At 45.9% G+C, this 19,892-nt stretch overlaps 1 protein-coding gene across 3 annotated transcripts in view; it reads left to right on the forward strand.

Annotated features, from left to right (window-relative positions):
- The window catches only part of GRIK4 (glutamate ionotropic receptor kainate type subunit 4), a 289,366-nt gene that overhangs the window by 206,047 nt on the left and 63,427 nt on the right, over positions 1-19,892 (forward strand). For 2 of the 3 annotated variants that reach the window (XM_075840105.1, XM_075840106.1), the window contains exons 9-11: positions 557-709; positions 1,260-1,364; positions 5,829-5,936. In XM_075840105.1, the coding sequence (XP_075696220.1) occupies positions 557-709; positions 1,260-1,364; positions 5,829-5,936 (366 nt within the window). Of the gene's footprint in view, positions 1-556; positions 710-1,259; positions 1,365-5,828; positions 5,937-19,892 lie in introns of those variants that run through there. The other variant, XM_075840107.1, reaches the window with a different exon arrangement.

Here is a 19,892-nt window from a genome sequence, read left to right on the forward strand (position 1 = left end):
TTTGTGGGAGACAAGGTGACAAAAAAAAAAACAGAAATACTGGCCTTTTTATTGTCAAAGTTTGGACTATTATGTTGGCGGCGATACCAATTATGTTTCTTTATTAATTTTTTTACATGACATTTGGGGTAAAATGGGAAAAGGGCTTTTTTAAATATTTATTTTTTTTTATAAAAAAAACTTTGTTTTTCTGTTTTTTTACTTTTTTTTATTAGTACCCCTAGGGAATTTGATCTACCGATTGTTGGATTGCTTGCACAATATACTGAAGTACTTATGTATTGCAGTAAATTGTGTTTTTAGACACTTCTCTTGTGATTGCACTGTGAATGCTTAGCTATTAAGTACACATTTTATATGTGCTTTGTTTTTTTTATATAACATATTTAGTAAAATATCATTGATTCTTGTATTTCGTAAATATATTAAAGTACTGCATTACCTTCTGTATATTAACCATAATTATAAATAGATAAATGTGCAGCCAGCTATGTCTACATAGGTAGATATACAGAGAAATAGATAATATATTTATAACTTTAACTTATCTTTTTAGCTGTCTGCTGCATTACTTTTTGATGCTGTTTATGGCATTGTGAATGCCGTGCAGGAATTAAATCGAAGTCAAGAGATTGGTGTTAAACCCCTTTCGTGTGGCTCTGCACAAATATGGCAACATGGTACCAGCCTTATGAACTACTTGAGAATGGTGAGGAATTCTCATAATTCACATGACTTTTAATATATAGTCTATATGAAAACTTGTATAATTCCATCTTTTTTACACCAGATTTACTAATTTACAATAATTTTGACCACTACTATATCAGGGTCCTTCTTATTTCAATATTTTGTTTCATAAAGTGACTGTAAAGAGGACAAGCACAAGACATGGGATTCAGTATGCACCCACTACAGTCCCAGAAGTTCATGACATCACTGCTGTCAGATGAACTATTATTAATTTCATTGGCCCCTGTTGCCCCTCTTCTCCGTAAATCCCTAATATTCTTATTCATAGCACATAACCCTCCACCCCATTCCTTCCACACATGTGCAGTTCTCAATGTAGGGCCAGATGTCCACCCTACCATGTACTGTAGTAGGGTCCGCCGGATAAATCCTTCATCTCTTTTATACACACTGCCGTCCAGGGACTCAAATGTCTGAACCATAACATGACAAAGTAGATTAACTGTAAGTACTTGGAAGCAGGTGTATTGCCTGTAGCTGTCTGTTATTGTCTTTCTCTTGCACAGGTAGAGTTGGAAGGTCTTACTGGACATGTGGAATTCAATAGCAAAGGTCAAAGGTTCAATTATGATCTCAAGATTCTGCAATACACCAAGATAGGCTTTCAAGAGGTAAGGGATTCTTTTTTTTGTTCTTTAAAGCCCAATTCTAGCCAGAACCTTAAAATCGTACTCTATCCCCTATGTTACAGGGTCAAAGACATGGATATATGAGGAGTTGTTTGGTTAAATTCTCACAATGTGCAGCGGTTTTAGTTGTCCTGGTTTAGCGTATAACATAAGTGAACAAGGTGGTGATTTTCTTCCACTAACTACAACTGTAACCCTATAAATAATAAAAATCACTAGTGACTATTGAGAAACTAGCTATTTCTTTATATGCTATAGTCAGACACAGGGACAGCTAAACAGTTTAACATTGTTAGGAGGAACTCATCTGACTAGAAGGTAATAGAATATTGGGGATAAATTCTTAATGAAGTTATTCTTTTTTCTTTTATTTTTTTAAATTGCATTTAACAAACAAGTAACAACATTATAAGAATGACATATTACCTATCCACCCTTCCACCCCCAAGACCAGAATGAAATGGTACTGACAAAAAACGAATCAGTCCAGCAAAACCGCACCTATTACCAGACTTGGCGCTAGCAGCTCCATTCGGCAAGCGGTGGCGATCTAGCCATGCAATGATCCTGAAGGAACTAGGGCCCTGCCTGAAGCAGATAAACCTTCCACTATCCGGAACCTAGCTAGCAGACACTGAGTGAACCCTGTTGGTGGAAAAGATTATCTTGCTTTCACCATGCAGCTGCCGGCAGGTGGAGTAGACCGGTAGATAAGTCAGACTATGCAAGGTCAGTTACAGAGAGGTAAGGCAGTACTAATTCAGCAGGCAAAAGAAAAATCAACACAGTCCAGGTCATACACAGTATATTTAAACAGCTGTACCAAATCAGCAGGCAAAGAAATGTCAAGTCAAACCTGGTCAAATACAGTAGCAAAAAGGGAGAATGCAAAGAGGGATAAACAGGAATATTCACAAGTACAGAGCTAAAGAACCAGGTAGAAAAAAATAACTGTCAAGGAGCCCACCGTGAGGAGGGTTTATAAACAGCCAATCTAATTGATAAAGAGAATGGAGCAGCTGAGTAGAAAAAGCTCCCAGACTTAACCCTAGCCTACCTTTCTGTTTAGCTTCAGGAGCAGAAAATGTGACACAGAGGGAGAGAAGTTTCTCTGTACTATTTTTCTCCCTACATCAAGGTAGAAAGTGAGAAGAAGGCGACACAAATATTTTAGACTAAACCATTTTAGTGAACTAGGTCCTTTGAGAGTCACTGCATAGTTATATACTCAAAAACAACAGTCTTGTACAACATATGCAATAGATTTCCAACAGACATGTCTCATTTAGAACATCTCACAGAACACCACCTTTCAAAATGAGAAGTACATGAAAAGAGGAAAGAATTTAGTCTTATATATATTTGATGAAGAGTGTAGTGCATGATGGAATTATGTGAAAAAGTTCGCTTTAGTCAGAGAAAACGGTCTTAAAAAAACCTTAAACGTAATAACGAAATTTTCTGCCAAAATTCAAGCCGTCATCCTTGAGAGATGATTGTTTCAACGAGATTAAATATTTAATAAACCATTCACACAGAAGATGCTTTTCACTTTTTGTCAAACCTTAAGGAATAGAGACAATAGGGGATAAGTCTCGAATAGACGAGAATTAAGTTGTTCTGATTCAATAGCCTGGATGCTTCAAGCATATCCCTAAACGACAGACATGGGAAATTCATTCCCACAAGAAACTGTCCCAGATCTTCTACTGTATAACATACTAGAATACAGGTCAGTAGAAAATTGGTTCACAGATCCAATATGTCACGGGTTTGGAAACCCAGGGTATTAAGTTGGTGGGATTAACAGTGTACAAATCACAGAGGGAAAAGCCCCCCCCCCCCCCCCCCCCCCGTACCAAGAGACAGCTTTATTTTGTAAAGTAAAACTTAATTTTATCATTATAACAAACTAAAATTGTCACTAATAGCAAAGGAACTTACCAAGATATCCCAATCAAACCATTGTGTTGCTCTGTCTGGTCAGAGCTCTGCTCCAAAAGTGGTGACCCCAATCTCTGCCTTATCTCTAACGGGGCCCTGTTGAAACTCTACAGCTGTACTGCAAAGTGCCAAGAAATAGGAACACCAACTGCCCATCCCACTCTTTTTTTTCCTACCTTGGTGCCGTATCTGTAAAACAGCTGTAGGGTTTCAACAGTCACCCCTTTTGGGATGGGTGCTCAGTGCTCTGACTAGGCAGGGCAACACTAGGGCCTGATAGGGATATCTTGGTAGGTTTCTGTGCTATTAGTAACTATTTTAGTTTATTATAATAATAATAATAAAGTTTTACTTCACAATATAAAGCTTTCTCTTTGGACTTCAGAACCTTTTGCCTCTGTGATTTGTACTCTGTATAAAATTGGCCAAAAAAGTATTGGATCTGGTTTAAACGCTAATAATTTTCCCGGATAATATGATTCCTGGGTATAGCTGATCTTATCACCCTATGCGCCCTTTCAATCATGAACAACTTAAAAAGTCTCTTTTAGAAGTTTCTGTCGTAAGCAACGTCGAATAAATTTTGTACTGTCTGAGACTTCTCTTCCTTCTGCAAATCCCAGAAGCCTAGTATTAGATCTCCTGGATCTGTCCTCCAGGTCTGTGATCCTTGGCACCAGAGATTTATTATTTTGCTGAGAAATGTTTAACTCTTTCAAGCAGATCATTCTGCCTCACTTATTCTACACTCCGCTGCCCGCATCCTCTCCCTTATTTTAGAGAGATCATCTGTAATTGAGGTTATATCAGCCCGTACACTGCCCATCTGTTGTATAAGTAATTAATGATGGAGTCAACAGAGCATGACTCATATCAGAGCTGTGGAACTAAACAGAACCTGCCATATTGGTATTGACAGCACCTTTTACATTTACAGCAATATGATCACCAGGAATTTGTACAGTCTTAAAGGACAGCTGTTGCACATAGTCTTACATTTTATTGTGGCTTTTCTTAAGAATCCCTCTTCGAAGTTCCAGAAGTGTTAGAGCGCTGCTTCACCTTTTGTTACAGGTCTTTGAGGCAAGCATGATGAGAAAAAAAAAAAGAAGCAGAAAAATAGCCAACTTAGTAAATCGCTATCAGTGGCTCCCTCAAAACAAGCGGCCAATGCCAACAATTCATAAACCATCAGTAACAAAATAGGCAGTCTGTAAAGGGTTAACAGTGAATCCCTGCACCCCACCATCCATCGGGCTGGAACAGCAGAGAGAAGGGACACACAAAAACATTTATCCGTGCAATTATCAAAGCCTTTTCCTGATAGACATCAGGGATAACATCCGTAAAACATGAATTTTCACGTTTTTTGGTCTGGAAGACATTATAAAATATTATTTTGTATAGTATGATGTTCTGTATGCCTTTTTTTTAGATATGCGTGGCTATAAATTAATAAGTACATAGTTTTAGTTCATCTCTCCCTTTGCAAAATCCAAATCAACAATATTGTGCAATATTTCTTTCCTCCTGGCTGTGGGTTTGATTAAATTGATGACAGATATTTCAGACATGAAATAGAGCTATTGAGTGGTATGGCACACAGAGCCATGTGGCGGATATGGGGCACTTGAAGAGAAGGGACCCTGCCTAGTTAGTCCCATCCTCTTTGCTACGTGGCGGCAAAAAAGTGTGCAGGACTCCCCTTTCCAGAGGAACAGCGTTTTTATCAATCCAGGGGTGGGGAGTTGGTCCAAGGGTCATGGAAAAGACTTGTATGGAGAAATAAACACCAACAGCCCTGGGTGGCAAAATATGGCATATTAATGGTGGGCTCATTTTGAGCTTTGCAATGGGGCCCCCTGTCTTCTACGTATGTCGCTGCTAGGAGAGGGGGAAGAGGTGTGTTCTGCCATGGAAAAGTATGGAATGCAAAACAGTTAGGAATGGAGTAGTCTAAACTAGAAGAGAATTGGGGAAAGAGTGGTCTGGCACACAGCACACCTAGGATGGCATATAGGACAGCTGGAGCAGAACGGGTTGGAACCAAAGTATTATTGCAAAAAGAAATCAATTACCTCACTAAAATGTTGCCAAATTGACACCCTACAGTCCACATGATGGTAAGGGGTTAACTTTATAAATAGCAAAGGCGTATAGCACTCTCTTCATGATGCTATTTGTTCACATTTATAAGTACATATATAAAGTGAGAAATGGTTACAGCAGAAGATTTCTGCAGAATTGTGATCTTTCTCCTAGCAGGACACATATGATTTAGGAAACTGAAAGGGCTCAGGTACTGAGCTCACTGCACATGCAGCTAATGCACATACATCCAGGACATGGATGTGGATTGAACCATGATCTCCTCGTCACAGTAGCATTTATTATAGTACAACTGCAAAAAATAATTGTGGTCAGTTTAGCATTTATTGTTCTTTGTTTAGAATTCCTTAAAAAAACAAAAATTCTTACTTCAATTTCCGTTTTCCCTTCAAGATCGGACAGTGGCACGTCACTAATGGTATCTCCATGGACAAAAGTTACTTCTTCCAAAATGTTTCTGACAGTCTGGCTAATAAGACGCTTATTATCACTACAATACTAGTAAGTCTCCATTGGTTATTTGATTTGATTTACATCCTGCAGTAAAGATTTACATTAGTGCATTGTATTTAGGTTAATATGATGCCAGTATCATTGTCTAACTGCAGCTATTGTATCACCGGATTTGTCACATTTGATTTCAACACACTTATAATATGATATTGGTATCCGTTGTATATGATATAAATGAGATGACATAAATGGTGCAATAAAATGCTTTAAAGTTAAACATATCACAGAGACATTTAGTATTGGTGGGAGTTGAAACCTCAACCAATTGCTAGAAGGGGCTGACCATCAACACCAGCAATAGGTGAGTTCTCAGCACTAATACCCTCACTAATACTATGTTCTGACATGTTCATATGACATTTCAGAAGATGCAATTTTGTGCCTAACGGCACACATTCATTTCAAATTTCTCCGTATTTGACACTGCAATTTAGTCTGCAAGTCTAGCAATTTTTTTGAAATTTTTTAAAAACTTCTTTAAGTACCAAAATCTTTGGGATTTCACATGGATTCTATCTGTATAGATGATACAAGATATAATTTACTTGCACAACATAGACAGGCAAACGTCGCACAGAGAACAGAAGGGGTAAGAGATCTGCCCATCCTTGAACTTGCTGGGACCCATGATTATAGCCCTAAAAAGCCTAAGAGGACAGTTTGTTGTATTATGTTTCTATGACTTCATAATATAAATTTCATGACCATGGAATTACAGAGCTCGCCCCATTTCGAACCCTTTTGCTTAACCTTCCCTTCAATACTGTCCACCCCCTTTCCTGCTTCATGGCCCTTCCCCTCTTCCATGCCACTCTCCCATCCCCAGTTAGACACACGAGACAGTGGGTTGGAAAATTTCGGCCACAGCAGCCATTTTATTGACAAATTTACATGAACATAAAACATAACTTTATAAATAACATTCCTAGGAAAGGGGAAGTCCTTGGAGCTCCAAAACTTTGGCACCTAACTGCCCCCTGTATAGCTACTTACCCCCAGCCGTCTCCCTACAGGCTCAGAGGCACCTTTCTGCTCCGCAGTTGGCTTGCCAAGTATGTAAAACCACTCCCCGGGACACCACCCAGCAGGAGGCCAAAATACGCCCATATCCATGAGCAATTATGTATTTGTTAGGGACCATACCTCTGATGAATCCCCCACTTCAAATTACCACCAACTCCAAGGACCCCCCAATCCGCCAACAACGCCACCGTGACTCCACTCCTACCAGTCACCACCAGTCGTCCCCTGTAAAAGAAAATACACCAGCAGCAACAAAGAATCCACATTGCAAAACAATAACATAACACCTAACCTTAAGGGAGGGCGGGCGGGACAAGGGCTAAACTGCTTTCCTGGGGCGTGAATGGCGCGAACCTGTCCCTCACCCTTCCTATATGCCCTCTGTTAACCTCGCCCCCTCCACCTTCCTCCCCCTCCTCCCTTTGAACTTTTCACCTCATTCCTTCTCCCCTGCAACCCTGGTCATGTCTGCCTCCCCCAATCACTTCATGATGTGTCCGGCCGTTTCTTGACCATGGGATTACAGAGCTCGCCCCATTTCGAACCCTTTTGCTTAACCTTCCCTTCAATACTGTCCACCCCCTTTCCTGCTTCATGGCCCTTCCCCTCTTCCATGCCACTCTCCCATCCCGAGTGAGACACACGAGACAGTGGGTTGGAAAATTTCGGCCACAGCAGCCATTTTATTAACAAATTTACATGAACATAAAACATAACTTTATAAATAACATTCCTAGGAAAGGGGAAGTCCTTGGAGCTCCAAAACTTTGGCACCTAACTGCCCCCTGTATAGCTACTTACCCCCAGCCATCTCCCTACAGGCTCAGAGGCATTTTTCTGCTCCGCAGTTGGCTTGCCAAGTATGTAAAACCACTCCCCAGGACACCACCCAGCAGGAGGCCAAAATACGCCCATATCCATGAGCAATTATGTATTTGTTAGGGACCATACCTCTGATGAATCCCCCACTTCAAATTACCACCAACTCCAAGGACCCCCCAATCCGCCACACGAGCATACTTAAACCACCTTTAAGTATGCGAGCCCCCACCATCCTTCATTGCACGTTCAATCCCTTCCTGAATCCGCAAAGCCCAAAGGTCAATGCCCACCGCATTCAGATGCACTCCGTCACCTAGCCAATATTTCCCTTGGCCATCCTCAAAATCGTAGTGCCGAACAAAAAACCCCCTGTTTTTTACCACAAAGCTGGACACCGCCCGACTAACTTTTACCCGGGCCTTGTTTATACGCTCTACCGAACGCGCATTTCGCCATACACTCCGCGGCACAATTTCCGACAAAATCACCTTCACCTTCGGAAAACAGGACCAAAGCCGGAGAAGGTCATACTTGACATCCCGAATCAGTTCTCTAAACGGACGAGTACCTAAGTCGTTACCCCCCACATGAAGGACCAACAAATCAGGAACCCGATCCAACTGCGCATACCGATGAAAATCCGGCAACACTCGACTCCACACCATGCCGCGCGTGCCCAGCCACCGTATCACCACCGATGACCTTTGGAACCCCAGTTGCCGCCCATCTGGCCACACATCCGCCCTCAAAGCCCCGCAGTGCACATACGAGTGTCCGAGTATCCACACCAGTGCAGGTGAGCCTTCTGTAATAGAAAAATAACAAAGATGACACCAACCGGAAGTAGCATGACGAGACGAGGGATGCAAATCACATAAAGTGGAGACGCACGTAGGACTTATACCTCCCAGAATCCCAACGACCTATGCGCTTCACCACATCAGGCCCCAAACCCCATGACGCAGCTTCCGTGGCTGCCCCAATGCGAAAAGAGTGTGGTGAATAAATACCCTTATCCAAACCCAACACCTCCAAACATCTACGGAAGACAACTGTAAACTGGCATCGTGACAAGAAGGCACCATTCTTATGACATAACAGCGGCCCCCCACTACTCCCTTGTAGTTCGGCGTACCGCGCGTAGCATCTCACATGGCACATCCCTGCCCCCGCCACAGCCCCCAGTACCACCCGTTTCCCTTTACCTCTTTGATCCGATTTTGACCGCCTTACCCAGAATTCCACTCTCTCCCCACCTCCTGTTACATCTTCCGATTGCAGACCCCCTGCTCTCTTCTTGCTGGGGGAGATTAGCTCACCCACTCTTAAAGCTCCAAAAAACGCCCATGAAAAAGCCAACTGAAACAATGCTACTTCATAGCCCGAGAAACACACCCTCCCCAATACTTCACCTAACTGCTCTAAAAGCGCGAAAGAAACCGGGCGACGGCCGTCCGGCCGCCCCGCCCCCTTTTTCCGAAACCCCTTCAAAGCCTGGACAATCAAGAAATCCTTAGTCAAGTCCGCCAACCCCCTTAGTTTAAAATCAAAGGCCAAAGCTGAAATGAAACGATTCACTTTAGACACCGACCAACCTTCCACTGATACCCGACCCAAAAAGCCCAACAAAACCACCACTTGTTCCTCCATCGACCCGACTTCGGACAAACCTGTCAACCACGACACCCAGTCCTTCCACGCCGCGTCGTACGCCAACCATGTACCAGGCGCTAGAGAGGACTTGATCAAACCTCCTGCTGCTCGCAAACCAAGTCCCAAAGCCGTCCCGGGAACGCGACCCCTTCCAGATCCGCCTCCGGTGCAAACAGACGAAACCGCTCCCACTGTAGGCGAGAGAGAGAATCCGCGATGTCATTTTGCACCCCCGGAACGTGAACCGCACCAATCCAAGCATTGAGTGACAAACAACGCAACACCAGCCGCCGCAACAACCTAACCACCAAGGGGAAGAAGCCATTACATTATTGATCGCCACCACCACCCCCATATTATCACAGTGGAACTGCACCTTGCTATTCCGAAAACGCTCCCCCCAAATTTCAACCGCCACCACAATCGGGAAGAGCTCCAGAAGTACAAGATTACGAACCAGTCCCAAAGATACCCATTCCTCCGGCCACTGCCCCACGCACCACTGTCCTTTACAATAAATACCGAACCCCACACTACCTGAAGCATCTGTAAACAATTCCCATTGCACATTATCCACCACCGGCGAGATCAATAATGACTTCCCATTATACAAGTGTAAAAACTCTCTCCATACTGCCAAATCATCCCGATGCTCCCGAGTCAACCGCACAAAATGGTGTGGGGCTCTAACCCCCGCCGTTGCTGACGCCAACCTCCTGCAAAAAACTCTGCCCATGGGCATTATCCGACAAGCGAAATTAAGCTTCCCTAATAACGACTGCAACTCCCGCAGCTGAATCTTACGAAGCCGACCCGTCCTGCTCACTTCCAATCGCAACGCCTCCAGCTTGTCACTAGGAAGTCGACATTCCATTGCCGACGAATCCAGGGTAATGCCAAGAAAAACTATACAAGTACTGGGACCAACAGTCTTCTCTGGGGATAACGGAACCCCAAAACGATGCGCGACCCACTGGATTTCCCCCAGCAAATTAGCGCACACCCCCGAAACCGCTGGGCCCACACACAGGAAGTCGTCTAAATAATGTATGACCGATTCTAACCCTGCCACTTCACGGATTACCCACTCTAGGAACGAACTGAACGCCTCAAAGTACGCGCAAGACACCGAACAACACATCGGGAGACACCGATCCATATAGTAAGCCCCCTCCCAGTAACACCCTAACAGCCGCTGGCTGTCCGGGTGAACCGGAAGAAGCCGGAAAGCCGCTTCCACGTCGGTCTTCGCCATAAGGGCCCCCGCCCCGTACCGTCGCACCCACTCAACCGCTGCGTCAAACGACGTATATACCACCGAGCACAGCTCAGGGGCAATGCCATCATTAACAGACAACCCCCGTGGATGTGACAAATGATGGATAAGCCGGAATTTATTCGGCTCCTTCTTTGGAACAACCCCTAATGGCGATACTACCATGTCCTGAACGGGCCGAGACGGGAACGGCCCCGACATGCGCCCTAACCCCACCTCTTTACGCAACTTTTCTGACACTACTTCTGGATAATCCATTGCCGACTTTAAATTCCGTAGGGAAAAGGGGACCGCGTGAACCGGGGAAGGGATCACAAAACCAAACTGAAAACCACGCAACAACAACTCGCCTTTCTCCCTATCCGGGAATCTATTTAGGTACGGCTCCATCTCTTCCCACCTCACCGGAGTCAGCCCCATGACCCCCACCACTCCCCCCTTTGCCTTTACCTTTTTTAAAGCACTTGACGGACCCGTGCGAAGTCCCGCCGCAAGAGCAGCAAGAATGCTTGAACTTACATCCCGCCCCGAACTTGCACTGACCGTCGTTAAACTGCCAGCACAAGCCAGACCTCCCTCCTGTCCCTCCCCCGATTGTCCCGATTGTCCTGAGGGGCCGGCAACCCCAGCCTACCCCCCTTGAAAGGACTGCCCGAACTTAGCAGGGGCCATTACCTTCAACCATAGCCCAATGTCTTTATTATCCCATTTAATGTTGGGACGAACCGCTTTCCTCTGACGAAACTGTTCGTCATACCGCAACCCAGTCTGGCCACCATACGACCGGTGCGCCTCCCCTATCGCATCCATGTACCCGAAAAGGGCGGAACAATTTTCCAGCGCCTTTTCCCCTATAACACTGGCCAGAATGTCAAACGCCTGTAACCAATTCACAAACGTCTGAGGGATTAAATGATATCGACGCTTGTCCTCCTCCTCCTTTTTATTTTCCCACCTTTTACCCTTGTCTAAATTTAATTTTTCCAAAGGAAGAAGCGAGAAAATTTAGACGTATTCATCTTTCCAAATTTTTTCCTTTACTTCAGTCTTTAAATGTGACCCCAACAACCCCTCAAAACAAACATACACTTCGCCTTTGGCTTTATCATCTAACCTCACCCTATCCACATCCTTATCCTTATCAGTCTGAACCGCAACCGTCACCCCCCCGACCTCCACCCCGGGGACTGCCCTCAGGGGGTACTCCGTTTCTCCGCCCCCCCCCCCCGCTGCAGGGACCCACGCTGCGACCGGGGATGTAGCGGGCAACCTACCCCCCTCACAACGCGCTAGCAATGCCTTTACACAGCCAAGCAATTCCTGAACATCCCCCCCCTAACAGTAGACATCAACCCACTATTATCAACATCTCTAACTGCCTCCCCTTGGGAACCCCCCCAACCCCTGGGCATCTAAATATCGCTGGAAATGAATGTAACGGTGAGAGTGACTCACCAGACTGCGTGGGCGCTGAGTTCCCACCAGCCGGGGCGACGGGACACCCACGACGACCATCCTCCATCGGCACACCTCCGTCTTCACCCGCCTCCGGACATCTGGGGCCTGAAGCCGCGCCGCAGGCTCTGCAGCCGTATGCACCGTCCTGGACCTCGGAATTACCGCACGACGTCAGGGGCCGTTCCGGCCTCCGCTCTCCTTCCACTGCTGCCCCCTCCCTCCGCCTCTGCAGCACCACCGATTGTGGCCTGCGTGACCGTCCGGGGACATCATCCTGCTGACAGGCGGGCCGGCCGACTGGTGCATCGCCAGATCGGCCCGCCGCAAATCCACGCAGTGCTGACCTGGAGACGGGAGGTTGTCCCTCTGGCCTGGGACCCTGCCCTCTTCTCTCTGGAGGGCCCGACCGGCGACCGGGATTCCTCCCGGACCGGGACCTCCGCCCCCTAGCGGTGGAAGCAGAATCCCGGCCTGAAGGTTCCCACGAGGGGCACCCAAGCCTGCGCCGAGCCCTAGGCTAATCGTCCGGGCTAAGGCGCTCTGGAGGCCGCACCCGCCGTGACCGCCGGAGGGGGGATGTCATCTCCTCTGGTGCTGCCTGCGTCCCGGCCGCACTCGTACCCGCTGCCTCCTCAAGTCCTGCCGACAACTCCTGCACTGAGGCCGCCGGACCAGTCCTCCCGAGCTCCTCCTCAAGCCAGGCCATGCCCCGTTCCGCCACAGCCTGCCGCACTTGCTCCATCAGGGCCTGCATCACGCCTCAGGTCAGTCCTGTATGACAAGGGCTAAACTGCTTTCCTGGGGCGTGAATGGCCCGAACCTGTCCCTCACCCTTCCTATATTCCCTCTGTTAACCTCGCCCCCTCCCCTCCACCTTCCTCCCCCTCCTCCCTTTGAACTTTTCACCTCATTCCTTCTCCCCTGCAACCCTGGTCATGTCTGCCTCCCCCAATCACTTCATGATGTGTCCGGCCGTTTCTTTCTCACATACAAAATAGTGATATCTGTAAGATCAAACCTCTTATTGTTATTTCTTTCTTCCTTTTTTTTTTTCAACACAAGCACAGCTTTACAAAAATTAAAAAACATACCCAGCTGGTAATCTATGCTACAGGGTAGGGGATTGATGGGCATCTCCTCCTTGTAAAAACCAGGAGAGCTGAAGTGCTGATAGCGAAAGTGAAAGTTTGCGTTCAAAAGACGGTCTATTAGACGTAACAATAATCGCTAAAGATGTTCGCTGTTAAGTTGTTACTGTGATCGTTGCTCTTTCACCCATACCACAATTACACACAAAGATTATTTAGCTTGTAGGTGATGTAGAAAGGACTATTGGTGTGACAAAAGTTCCAAATGTGATAATAATCTTTGTTCTGCTACCGACTGGAAGATTTCTGATTAGACAGATGTGGCCGCGACTAACGATAATCTTGCGATGAGGTAGAGGTGGCTGATCCACGGAAACCCAATCATTGAAATCATTCATTCATGATTTTGCAGAAATTCGTATGATAATCGCTCCGCCTAATAGGGTCTTTACTTTTTCGGTGCCAAGTGCATCTACTGTTTGCAGAAAAACTGCCTTCTAAAAGCAGTTTTGTAAATTGGTGGATCCACTGTAAAATGCAACAGGTTATAATATCCTCTCAACCCAAAATGCTGCCATTGCTGTTATTTACTTAAAGGGGTTTTCCCATGAGGGACATTTATGACATATCCTGTGGATATGTCATAAATGTCAGATGCGGGTCCCACATATCTCTAGAAAGGGGCCCTCTATACCCCGTTCTACCTCTTTGTGTTGCGGCTGATTTCCGACCATGAAGAAGAAAACAGCGTCCCATAGTAGTGAATGTCAGTTACAGAAGCAGCGTAGCATGCGAGCTACACGGTTTCCGTAACTACCATTCAGTTTTATGGCACTTAAGGAAACAGTGTAGCTCAGCGAGTTACGCTGTTTTCTTCTTCATGGTCGGAAAACACATGCTTCAGCCGCAACACAGAGAAGTAGAACTGGGTGTAGGGGGCCCTGTTCTAGAGATAGGTGTGGGTCCCAGAAGGTGGGACCCGCATCTGACATTTATTAAATATCTTGTGGATATGTCGTAAATGTCCCTCATGGGAAAACCCCTTTAAGGTTGAATTCAAGCCTTGTAAGAATTTGCCACCTTTTTACTAAGTGACTGCAGTTATCCACAATATTTCACTCTCCCCATGTGACAATTGTATGAGTGACATATTAGGGCTCTGTACAAATCAGAAGTTGTGTGGAGTCGTAACACGACTATGTGCATGAGTCCATATACTTTGGCACTGTTTTAGTTGACCCTGCGCTTGCTTGTATTGGGGAGGGATCCCTGTGATCACTTTATTTCTCTGACCAGCACAGAAGTGACTCTGAGACTTTTTGTCTTTATTTCTATGAATTACATATTACGAATCTGTACAAATTGGGGGTTGTATAGCGCCATAATTTGGCCGTGTGCATGAGGCCTTATACTTCAGAATAACATTCGTCTTGGCTATGGTTTGGTTTAATTACGCGAATAAAGGGACGATAGGAAGAGTGTTGCATGGCGTGATTATATTCGTTAAAGGCAAAACTGTCTAATTTTCATCCTAAATACAGGGGGGTGCCTAGGTAGGTATACAGTTTAAATTGTATTTTATAGAATAACAAGATAATGAAGTACAATCTCTTATATGCTCCATGTTTGCGGCCCTCACTATTTACACGTTGCTGTAATCTACATAGTATTTACACTCAAGTGCACATTGGCACAAATTTCTTTTTTTGGCATTCATTTCTTGGCATGCTTCTTTTATGAACTGAATCATGATATCATCCGTGCCTGGTTTTGTTGAATTTTTGTTCCTATTAACAGTACCTGAAAGTTTGAAGTTGGCTTCATCGGACCAAGTTATTTTTCTAATAATGCCGTCTCCTTGTGTTTCTTCATTCAAAATTGCCTCACAAAATTGTAATTCGACTGTTTGAAAAATCTCCCCCTGTATACCTACTTATGCACCCCCCTGTATATGTTATCATCTAAAAAGCTAGGATACTTCAGCTGCTTTAACATTTAGCATCTTTATTAAGTTTACAACACCTCCCGAGGCTCTACTAAACTGCACTTAAATCTTCATAGGAGTCTATGTTGATCTACGTCCAATTCACTATAAGGGTATGTTCACACGGCTTAGCAAAATACGTCTGAAAATACGGAGCTGTGTTCAGGCGAAAACATATCCTGAATTTCTTTTTTTTTTTAAGAACTCGCTTTTTTCGCAGCGTATTTTATTGACTTTATTGGAGCTGTTTTTCAATGGAGTCAATGAAAAACGGCTCCAAAAACGTTCCAAGAAGTGACATGCACTTCCTTGACGCGAGTGTCTTTTTATGCGCCGTCTTTTGACAGCGACACGTAAATTTACACCTCGTGAGAACAGAACACCGTAAAACCCATTGAAAGCAATGGGCAGATGTTTGTAGGCGTAATGGAGCTGTTTTTTCAGCCGTAATTCGAGGCGTAAAATGCCTGAATTCCGTCTGAAAATAGTGCGTGTGAACATACCCTAACCGCAGGCGGTCTGGGTACTGCAGTTGTAAAATGTGTATACATTTCAGCTGTCTGAATGCAGCCTATAGAAGAGAACCACTGGCATGGTATCTCATTTTCTCCCCCTAGAACAGCTCTAGGCCAAAACTGCTGTGAATAAATACAAATAAAGATTTATTTTTCAAGACCTTAGAACTTCTCCTCTGGAGCATTAAACACAAATCAAATGGGCACCATTATTTATAATTTATTGCCAAAATGCATTCTGCTGCTTTTACGTACTATACATTAGTTGAAGTCTTTCGAAGCAGCAGCAAGAACACACTATATCTAGTTGACAGATAAACGTTTTATATTTTGCAACTCTATTCTAGACTTCTGCATCGAACTTTTTTATCCTATACCCAATATCCAGCATCCGCAATAGATAATGAACTCAGATTACATAAGGAACTCAGACTTGTTAAAAAAAAATTGGAACTATTGTTGCAAAGCCACAGAACTGCTGCTTGTGAACAGGGCCGAAGGCCCATTTCAGATGGATATACGGCTGCAATTCTGGGTATGTCTTTGGCTATGTTCACACGCAGTGGCGGAACTACCACTACAGTGAAGGAAATAAGTATTTGATCCCTTGCTGATTTTGTAAGTTTGACCACTGTCAAAGACATGAACAGTCTAGAATTTTTAGGCTAGGTTAATTTTACCAGTGAGAGATAGATTATATAAAAAAAAAAAAGAAAATCACATTGTCAAAATTATATATATTTATTTGCATTGTGCACAGAGAAATAAGTATTTGATCCCCTACCAACCATTAAGAGCTCAGCCTCCTCCAGACCAGTTACATGCTCCAAATCAACTTGGTGCCTGCATTAAAGACATCTGTCTTAAATGGTCACCTGTATAAAAGACTCCTGTCCACAGACTCAATTAATCAGTCTGACTCTAACCTTTACAACATGGGCAAGACCAAAGAGCTTTCTAAGGATGCCAGGGACAAGATCATAGACCTTCACAAGGCTGGAATGGGCTACAAAACCATAAGTAAGACGCTGGGTGAGAAGGAGAAAACTATTGGTGCAATAGTAAGAAAATGGAAGACATACAAAATGACTGTCAATCGACATCGATCTGGGGCTCCATGCAAAATCTCACCTCGTGGGGTATCCTTGATCCTGAGGAAGGTGAGAGCTCAGCTGAAAACTACACGGGGGGAACTTGTTAATGATCTCAAGGCAGCTGGGACCACAGTCACCAAGAAAACCATTGGTAACACATTACGCCGTAATGGATTAAAATCCTGCAGTGCCCGCAAGGTCCCCCTGCTCAAGAAGGCACATGTACAGGCCCGTCTGAAGTTTGCAAATGAACATCTGGATGATTCTGAGAGTGATTGGGAGAAGGTGCTGTGGTCAGATGAGACTAAAATTGAGCTCTTTGGCATTAACTCAACTCGCCGTGTTTGGAGGAAGAGAAATGCTGCCTATGACCCAAAGAACACCGCCCCACTGTCAAGCATGGAGGTGGAAACATTATGTTTTGGGGGTGTTTCTCTGCTAAGCGCATAGGACTACTTCACCGCATAATGGGAGAATGGATGGAGCCGTGTACCGTCAAATCCTGAGTGACAACCTCCTTCCCTCCACCAGGACATTAAAAATGGCTCGTGGCTGGGTCTTCCAGCACGACAATGACCCGAAACATACAGCCAAGGCAACAAAGGAGTGGCTCAAAAAGAAGCACATTAAGGTCATGGAGTGGCCTAGCCAGTCTCCAGACCTTAATCCCATCGAAAACTTATGGAGGGAGCTGAAGATCCGAGTTGCCAAGCGACAGCCTCGAAATCTTAATGATTTACAGATGATCTGCAAAGAGGAGTGGGCCAAAATTCCATCTAACATGTGTGCAAACCTCATCATCAACTACAAAAATTGTCTGACTGCTGTGCTTGCCAACAAGGGTTTTACCACCAAGTATTAAGTCTTGTTTGCCAAAGGGATCAAATACTTATTTCTCTGTGCACAATGCAAATAAATATATATAATTTTGACAATGTGATTTTCAGTTTTTTTTTAAATATGATCTATCTCTCACTAGTACAATTAACCTAGCCTAAAAATTCTAGACTGTTCATGTCTTTGACAGTGGGCAAACTTACAAAATCAGCAAGGGATCAAATACTTATTTCCTTCACTGTATAGCAGCCGTAGCGGCTGCTACGGGGCCCGCGGAATGTGGGGGCCCCGTGTCGCCCGCCGGCACGGGCCCCCACCATGGCCGGAGGCTCCGCTAGCAGCCTCTATGGCTGCTACAGCGGGACGCCACTGAACACTACGGCAGAGCAGGGAGGTATCTCCCCGCTCTGCCATTAAACAAAAGACATGTATCCCCTATCCACAGGATAGGGGCTACATGTGTGATCGCTGGCAGCGATAGGGAGAACGGGGGACTGAAAGTCCCCTTATGTTCTCCATCACAAAACTCGGACTTCCGGGCTCTGTGTCGGCAGCTCCGTAGAAATGAATGGAGCGCCGGTCGCGCTTGTGCGCATGAGTGACCAGCGCACCTTTCATTTCTATTGAGCTGCGCAGACTCCGGAAGTCAGAGGTTAGTCATGGAGAACTTCGGGGGGACGTTCTCCCTATCGCTGCCAGCGATCACACATGTATCCCCTATCCTGTGGAGAGGGGATACATGTCTTTTGTAGGACACGCAGTAGGTCGCATTTTTTTGGGAGGGGGGATGCTGTATGGCGTTCCCTACAGGGGGGGCTGTATGGCGTTCTCTACAGGGGGGGGGCTGTATGAGCCCCCTCTGTAGATAATGCCATACAGCCCCCCTGTAGAGAAAACCATACAGCCCCCCCTGTAGAGAACGCCATACAGCCCCCCTGTCACCATAGAGCCCCCCCTGTAGAAAACGCCATACAGCCCCCCTGTAGATAACGCCATACAGCCTCCCCTGTAGAGAACGCCATACAGCCCCCTCTGTAGATAACGCCATACAGCCCCCCCTGTAGATAACGCCATACAGTCCTACCTGTAGATAACGCCATACAGCCCCCCCTGTAGATAACACCATACTGTCCCCCCTGTAGATAACGCCATACTGTCCCCCTGTAGATAACGCCATACTGTCCCCCCCTGTAGATAACGCCATACAGTCCCCCCTGTAGATAACGCCATACAGCCCCCCCTGTAGAGAACGCCATACAGCCCCCCTGTCGCCATACAGCCCCCCCTGTAGATAACGCCATACAGCCCCCCCCTCAGTAGATAACGCCATACAGCCCCCCCCTGTAGATAACGCCATACATACCCCCTGTAGAGAAAGCCATACAGACCCCCTGTAGATAACGCCATACATACCCCCCTGTAGAGAAAGCCATACATACCCCCCTGTAGATAACGGCATACAGACCCCCTGTAGATAACGCCATACAGCCCCCCGTAGAGAACGCCATACAGCCCCCCCATAGAGAACGCCATACAGCCCCCCGTAGAGAACGCCATACAGCCCCCCTGTAGATAACGCCATACAGCCCCCCTGTAGATAACGCCATACAGCCCCCCCCTGTAGAGAACGCCATACAGCCCCCCCTGTAGAGAACGCCATACAGCCCCCCCTGTAGAGAACGCCATACAGCCCCCCTGTAGAGAACGCCATACAGCCCCCCTGTAGAGAACGCCATACAGCCCCCTGTAGAGAACGCCATACAGCCTCCCCTGTAGAGAACGCCATACAGCCCCCTCTGTAGATAACGCCATACAGCCCCCCCTGTAGATAACGCCATACAGCCTCCCCTGTAGCTAACGCCATACATCCCCCCCTGTAGATAACGCCATACAGCCCCCCGTGTAGAGAACGCCATACAGCCCCCCGTAGAGAATGCCATACAGCCCCCCCGTAGAGAACGCCATACAGCCCCCCGTAGAGAACGCCATACAGCCCCCGTAGAGAACGCCATACAGCCCCCCGTAGAGAACGCCATACAGCCCCCCGTAGAGAACGCCATACAGCCCCCCCGTAGAGAACGCCATACAGCCCCCCCTGTAGAGAACGCCATACAGCCCCCTCTGTAGATAACGCCATACAGCCCCCCCTGTAGATAACGCCATACATACCCCCTGTAGAGAAAGCCATACAGAC

The sequence above is a fragment of the Rhinoderma darwinii genome, chromosome 10, assembly GCF_050947455.1.
Source record: "Rhinoderma darwinii isolate aRhiDar2 chromosome 10, aRhiDar2.hap1, whole genome shotgun sequence".
NCBI classification, from domain to species: domain Eukaryota; kingdom Metazoa; phylum Chordata; class Amphibia; order Anura; family Rhinodermatidae; genus Rhinoderma; species Rhinoderma darwinii.